The sequence below is a fragment of the Pyrgilauda ruficollis genome, unplaced genomic scaffold (genome assembly GCF_017590135.1).
Source record: "Pyrgilauda ruficollis isolate IOZ18807 unplaced genomic scaffold, ASM1759013v1 scaffold46, whole genome shotgun sequence".
NCBI lineage: Eukaryota > Metazoa > Chordata > Aves > Passeriformes > Passeridae > Pyrgilauda > Pyrgilauda ruficollis.
Genome location: NW_024526155.1, coordinates 707,207 through 715,054, shown reverse-complemented (window position 1 = coordinate 715,054; position 7,848 = coordinate 707,207). Strand labels below are relative to the sequence as shown.

Sequence of the window (7,848 nt, the reverse complement as noted above, 5' to 3'; positions counted from 1 at the left end):
CCCCCCCCCACCCAACACCAGAGGCCAGGGGGATGGGGGTTTCATCCCTTTTGGTAATCAAATCTCATTTTCCTGCCTCAGGAAGAGGATGGCAGCCACACTGACAAGATGCAGCCACAGCAGAGTTCCAGCTCTGCATCTCCCGCCTCCCCCAGCCAAGCATCCCACGTGTTCCCACAAAGCCTTCTGTGCCCACAGCCCCAGAAATTGAGAGCTCAGGGCTGGGGACCCCTGCCCAGCCTTCCCCTCCTCATCCCAGGGTGTGCAGGCACTGAAAGCCCTGCCAGCACTGCCTCTGTGCCTGCCCAGCTCCTGCCAGCCTGGACCCATTCCCTGCTTGAAGAGGAACAAAGACACTCCAACCTCCCCAGGACACACTTGGAGGGAGTGAGTCCCCAGGGGGCACAGCAGGAACATTATTCCCCCACCACATAGCCCTGCACAGTCTCCTTTTAATAAATCTCTGCTTTATTCTTTAGCTCTGTTCTAGGTCCAGCTCTGTTCTTTAGCCTCTGCTCTAGGTCAGCCTGCACAAGGCATCAGTTTCACTGCCCAAAATCCAAATCCAGTCCCTGTCATCCCTCTGGCACCACTGAGGGCCCTTCCCCCAGCAAGCAGCCAGATGAGGTGTGCTCCCATCTCTGAGGTGTCCTCCCAGCCCTGCCACAGCCTGGGCACACAAACACTTCCCCTGGCCTGGGGCTTGGAGGCTTCTCCCCAAGCACATCACTCTCCTTCATGTGGGAATTTATTTAGGCTAGTAATTTTATTTTTAGGGGATACTGGGGTAGTACAATTGTACTACAAACTTGAGTTTCTGCATATAGGATGATGGGGAGTAACATTTAATTATGGATTTTCTTGGTACTGAAAATCAGTACAAATTCTACTGTTAAAGTAGAATATTGTTATTGTATTGTTAAAAATAGAATAAAAGTTTTGAAAACACCTCTCAGTTGCCCCATCTCTGGGTCAGAAAAGAGCATAATCTGACACTTTCCCAGGGTCAGGTTCTGGGAGAAGCACCAACCCTGCCTCCCAGCACTCCCCGTCCTCTCAGCCCCCACCCTGAATGCCCCACATCCTCCATGGATGGAGTTTTATGGCAGGGGCAGAGCTGCTCTCACCAACACCACATTCCACCTGCCCTGAGCCCCACAGCTCACCAGGGCAGTCCCTACACCCCAAACACATAGGCACAGGCACAGTGTGGGGTGAGAGCCCCCAAACCCCCCTGCCAGCCCAGGGCATGCTGTGCTAGGAGGGGACTCGGCTGCAGAGGGTCCCACGGGGACACGGCAGCACTGCCAGCTGCCTCATCAAACACAGCACACCCAGGGGAACGTGCTGGAGACAGGATGGAAATAACCATCCCTCAGGAGCGCTCCAAATGCTGCTCCACCTTTCACCAGCAGTTTGGAAAATTTCATGCCAGGGGAGAGAAAGAAACCAAAGTTTAACCGCCATCGCACTCCTCATTTTGGGGAAAAAACCCCAAATCCTCTCATCAGATGTTGCACAGAGGTCAAACCCTCTAATCTCACCAAGCACAGCATTTTCTGCTCATGGCAAAGCCCTGTGGCTGGGAGTCACAAAGGAAATAACTCAGCAAGCTCAAGACAAGGAATTGGTCGTGCACTGGTATTTCAGCTCTGTGCACCCAGTCAAAAATCTCCAAGTTGCCAAGAGCTGCTATAATTCTGCTTTTGAGGGGTTTTATTGATTTCTTATGATGATAGTTAGGCTCAGGACAGAATGGAATGGGTGGCCACGTAATTCCTATCAAAGGATCAATAAGGCTGCCTGGCTAGGAGAGGTATTTATGGGAGGGTTTGCAGTGTTTGCACACTGGAGAATGGAAAGATTTTAGCATACAGACCCCCTGTGAGAAACATCAGGCTGTTTTCTGAGCTATTTCCACTGTTCACCTCCTACCCTTACACAATTATATTGCAAACATGAAGTTCAGCCACAAAATAAGATGTAATTAGCACACTACAGCACAGCTACCAAGTTATATTTTACAAATAAGTGGGAACGGCAGAATGTGAAGGAAAAATCCTCTCTTCTTGACAAGGCAAATTTTCTTCAGCATGTTCCTAGGCCAGTGAGGAAGGATGGAGGCATGGGAACCCCTAATGGTTTGGTTTCCTCCTGCTGACCTGTAGATCCATAAAAACAACCAGGAGCAGGTTTGCTGCTCACACACACACAGAGATTCCTGCAGTGTGGAAAACGGATTTCTAGAAAATTCTTAAAATCTGACAGAAGGCTCACATAGTACATATTTGTATGTAAACGTTGAGATAAGGAATGTTAACTTAGAAATATTATAGAAGAAGATAAACTTTGTTGAGAGAGAAATGAAACTAAAAATAAGTTTTTAAAAGTATAGTATAAGTATAAAGCTTCTAGGTATATACTTTATATATATATATAAGTATATATATTAATATATATATTGTATATATACTGCATATATATACCATATATACATATTTAAAAGTATATATACATATATATAAGTATATGTATTTAAGTACAAAGTATAAGTATAAAATAAGTTTTTTAAAAGTGTAGCTAAAGCTGATAGGCCAACAAATGCTTATAGTGTATTGTAATTAGGAAATAGTTGGCTTCTGATTGTGATGGTGTGAGTTATAACATCTGTATCGTCTCACCCTTCACATGAGACTGAAAATGAACACCTCTCAGCTGCCCCATCTCTGGGTCAGGAAAGGGCTAATCTGACACTGCAGTAACTGCAGGCACACAGGACAAACCCAGCTTGCACTTCCCACACTTTGTCCCAGGGTTTCTTCTGACAAGGAGATGGAGGAGCTGCCAGAGACAGCTGGGACACAGCCCAGTGACCCAAGCCAGGTGTCCTGACCTGCAGAGAGCACAGAGCTGGGAATATTCCATCCCAAGGGCTTTTGGCAGCACTGCCTCAAACCACAGCTCCCAAATACCCCCATGGCACATTCCCTCTGAGCCTTGATTTCCTGATTCCCCTCCTGGGGAGCTGCCTGGCACGGTCTGAGCAGTCCCCAGGCTCTCTGGGTGTTTTCCTGCTCATTCCACTGCAGCATTCACATTCTTTGAAAAAATCCCTTCACCCAGGATTATTCTCCTGGGAAGCTGAGAAGCCTCAGAGAAAAGGAAAACAATTCTTATCTCATTTGCTTCTCCTGTCTTGTGCTCATGTGGAATGTGTTTGGAGATTGTTTACCCACAGGTGATTGTTTCACTGGGTTCTGCTGTGAGCTGTTTTCACTCTTTGGCCAGTCAGGGCCAAGCTGTGTCAGACTCTGGCGAGAGTCACCAGTTTTCATTATCATCTTTTAGCATTACGTAAGTATCCTTTCTGTATTCTTTAGTACAGTTTAGTATAGTATTTTTTAATATAATATAGTGTCATAAAATAAAAAATTAGCCTTCTGAGAACATGGAGTCAGATTGACCATTCCTTCCTTCATTGGGGCACCTCGCAAATAAAATATTCCACATTTCTAGCTGTGTCCCTGGAGGATGCAGGGCTGGGCAGCTGGAGCTGGATCATGCCCTAAGCAGGAGATGCTGTGCTGGGACACAGCTCGAGCCAGAGATCTCCTCCTTCTCCTTCTTCCTGCCAGCCTGGACCTCGCTCCAGAGTCAGGCAAAGTCCTCCTAAGCACAGCCTGGCAAGAGCAGGCAGGGCCTGCAGATCCTTCTGCAGGGCTCTTCCACTGAGGAGTCTTTGCTTCCTTTTTGTTAACGTTGGGATTAAATGCGTGAGATGGTATTTCTTGTTTGGACTTAGATGTTTATTAGTTCTAATCTATATTAGAGTTTCACAAATTGTGACTTCTATACTACTTTAATAAACTAAAAATGGAGCTGTATCTCTCTCTCTACAAGGGTTTTAAAGGATAAACTGCTTCATTAAGAAATGACACTTAAATTATTTTTACTTTTAATAACTACTTGTGGCTTGCAATGTGGATTTTTTTAATCCAATTACATAATACTGCTCAAACTCATGAAGAAGAAGGTGAAGGACTAGCTTCTGCCTTAAAACTTCTATATTCCTTTATATATATTACTCTAAATTAGTATTATATTATGAATTATATATTATATATTAATAATTATATCATTATAATTATATGTGAGATAGTATATATTCTTATATATTATATATCATTATATATTAATTCTATTATCTATTATTTTACATTAATTATAGTATATATTATTTATTATTATATTTTATAATATTATTCTATTATTCTTTTTATATATTATTCTAAAACCCTAAACTATAAGTTTTCTACTACCTGATCACCCACTTCTATTTAAACTACACACTCTTAATCTTAGTTCTGTTATTTAATTTTGGAAGTTTTCTCTACGGCCTCAGGTCAAATGTAGTGTTTTCTTGAGGGTCAGTGCCTGTCAGCACAGAAAGTCTGAACCTCTCAGTATCCAGGGCTCCAACATTCCAGTTTTCTCAGTGCACAAGCAGCTCCCTGGGGTGAAAGTTCCTCTGGTTCTTCCACGAGGGTGCTCTCTGTGCCAAAGGGGGCTCGCAGGCCCCAGAGGGGTGTCTGAACCAGAAGAATTGAGGGGCAGGTGCCGTGTGGGACGTCTGCCCTCTGGCCTGGCTCACTGAGGTGTGAGCTTTGGCCAAAACCCGGCCCACTAATCCCATCACAACTCGAGCTGGAGTCCAGCTCTGGAAATACAAATGTGGGAACACACTCAGGTGCCAGCAGGTAGGAATGCAGCATTTCTCATCTCTGCAGCCTCCAGCAGAGGCAGGCATCCCTGCCACAGCTCCTGCCTCCTGCCCAGACCAGAGCCCAGCACAGCAGGGGAGTGCAGGGAAGGGATCCAGGAGGATCAATACCTGCACCGGGCACATCAGGGCTGGGAGATCCCAGGAGGATCAATACCTACACCGGGCACATCAGGGCTGGGAGATCCCAGGAGGATCAATACCTGCACCGGGCACATCAGGGCTGGGAGATCCCAGGAGGATCAATACCTGCACCGGGCACATCAGGGCTGGGAGATCCCAGGAGGATCAATACCTGCACCGGGCACATCAGGGCTGGGATCAGAGCCCTAGGTCAGCACGGGCTCCTCCTGGTGAGAGCAGTGCTGGGAACACTGCACTGCCCCAGCTCCAGGGAGAGAAACGAGCCCAGCAAAATTTGCTTCAACAGGAAAAACCTGCTTCTCTTTTCCAGGGAACAGCAGTAGCACAGAAGTTTTGGAGGGAGTGAATGCCTCACACCAACACTGTGGAGCAGGGAGTGACTGTGCTGCTCTTTGGAGAAATACATGACTGTACACATTCATTACCCCAAAAAACAACAGAAAGGAACTGAAATAAAGCATATCTCTCTGGAGAGGATTCCTCCTCTCCCTCTGGACTTGTATTTAATAACTGTGAGTGGGGCTGGGGACCTGAACCAATGAGAAAATGCATTTTCAGGAGATTTCTTCTCCTGGCATGAAATTTCCACACGTACAGGGAGACACTGCTGAGGCTGGCTGTTGCCAGAGGAAAACCCAGAGAGGGACTGACACCACAGAGGCACAAACACCACTCTGGTGAGTGTGGGACTGGTCTGCCTTCTCTTCTCTGTCTGAGCAAGAGCTCAGAAGAGCATTCACATGGATGATGCCCCTCACCTGCTTCAAAGGAAGGGTGTTCCCCATGCTCAGCAGCAGCCCAAGCACACAGCTGAACCCTCTGACACATCTCAGGTGCAGAAGGAGCTGCTGCTCCCTGGGCAGGGCCCTTCCAGGCTGCCTTTCCCCACTGTTTATCCTGAGGCTGCTCAGCAGAGCTGGGGCTCGGAGCTTGCCCTAATCAGCAGCCTCCAAACTGCTTCCATCAGCACAAACTGCGGGGAGAGGGTGAGCACTGGGGCAGGAATGAGCTCTGTACCAGGCTGGGAGAGCAGGAATGAGCTCTGTACCAGGCTGGGAGATCAGGAATTGCAGCTGCCCCTGCCCCTCTCCTGCAGCCAGCACTCGGTGCTGTGAGCACAGCCCGGGCTGGCTCCCTCCCGAGCACCATCAGCCCTGCAGGGCTCGTTTGGAGCCTCGCTGCTGGGGGGGGAACACTTTGTTCTGGCTCAGAACTCGACACAGGCTCTCAGTGATGCTCCCAGAAAGTGTCCGTGGGCAGGACACTGCAAGGAGCTGCTGGAACAGGCACTGCCAGAGCCCTGCAAGGGGGGGATGATGTCCCCAGAACCCAGATAAGGTCTCCACAGCACAAAAATTTTGGATTTACCTTTCTCTGTGAACACCTTTGAGCCTATTAGGGAACTTCTAGGATATTGCCCTGAAAGAATTTACCACAGGCTTTGAAAATGCCTCTCACCTTAGGGTGAGTCAAAAGGGGCTTCTCTCATGGTGTCCTGCAGCTGTGTTAATCTGCCCTTTCTCATAGGTCACTGCCCTTTGCACTACCCCTGTGCCTCCAAACCACTGGCTCCTGACCCCATACTTAACTGAGGACACTCACTATTTGCCCTGGCTTTGTCCTTGGATTCCTTCAGTGTGACTCTACAATAAACCTCACTGGAACTCTGTGGCCATAGCTCTGTTCACAGAGAGCAGCAGGCACAACCTTACCAAGGATTCTTCCTGGGGAAAGCAGAGAAAGCTCAGAGAAAAAAGAGAAAAAAATTCTTATCTCTATTCACTGTTCCTGTGCTTGGCACATGTGGAATGTGTTATGGAGATTGTTTACCCAAAGTGATTTGTGAATTGGGCACCAGTGAAGGTTGTTTTGATTCCTTGACCAATTGGATCCACGTGTGTCATGACTGTCTGGAGACAGTTATGGGTTTTTCTTTAGTATCTCTTTAGTGTAGTATTCTTTAGTATAGTATCTCTTTAGTATGTGATTTAGTATAGTATTAGTGTAATATAGTATAGCTTAATAGAGCAATTGTTCAGCTTTCTGGAATCATTGGAGTCAGAGCACATTATTCCCCAGCTGGGGGATCGCCTGTTTCTACAACAGAACTCTATACAGAGACCCTTTCCATCTGTTTTTGCTGACCCAGCTATGGTGAGAGTGTGGATTGAGTGACTGTCTGTACTTGCCCGAGCAGCTTTCTCAGAAGATGCTTTCAGGAAAGGTACCAGCAAACACCATCCACTGACAGCAGGCTGCCCTTCTCCTCCTCCAGGCTGTGTGCCTGCACATGCAGCAAACCAAGCATGCACAGACACCCCTGATTTGAGGGGTTTGCTGCCTCCAGCCCCCAAATTCCACATTAAGAAGCATCTGAGCTCACACAGCTCCAATTTCCCACCCTGCTGCCCTCCCCTGGTGCCATCCTTACCAGCTTGGTTTTGTCCATGGCCGCCAGCACCGCAGCGTTGAGCGTTTCCAGGGCAGAGAGCACGTTCCTGTATTCCCCAAGGTACGCTGAGAAATAATCTGCAGCAGGACAGAACACCATGGTCAGGCTCCTGAGCACCTCCATCTCTGCCTGCTCCTGCTCCCCACACTCAGCCCAAACCTGCAAGGGGGAATTCCCTCCCTTTCCAGAATGACTCTCCCACATTGACTGAAATGAAAAGTCCTTCCCTATTGTCCTGGGCTGACCCACAGGGGACAGGGCCTGCTCTGACTCTGGCAGTGGGTTGTTTTGTATTGCTGCATTTTTTATTTTATTTAAATTTTCTTCCCTAGTAAAGAACTGTTGTTCCTCTTCCCATATCTTTGCCTGAGAGCCCCTTAATTTCAAAATTATAATAATTCAGAGGGAGGAGGTTTGCATTTTCCATTTCAGGGGAGGCTCCTGCTTTCCTTAGCAGACACCTGTCTTTTCA

At 47.4% G+C, this 7,848-nt stretch overlaps 1 protein-coding gene across 1 annotated transcript in view; it reads right to left on the bottom strand.

Moving 5' to 3' along the window:
• The window catches only part of NECAB3 (N-terminal EF-hand calcium binding protein 3), a 28,829-nt gene that overhangs the window by 9,254 nt on the left and 11,727 nt on the right, over positions 1-7,848 (bottom strand). Inside the window, exon 5 of the mRNA XM_041478711.1 lies at positions 7,356-7,453. Within this exon, the coding sequence (XP_041334645.1) occupies positions 7,356-7,453 (98 nt within the window). The remainder of the gene's footprint in view (positions 1-7,355; positions 7,454-7,848) is intronic.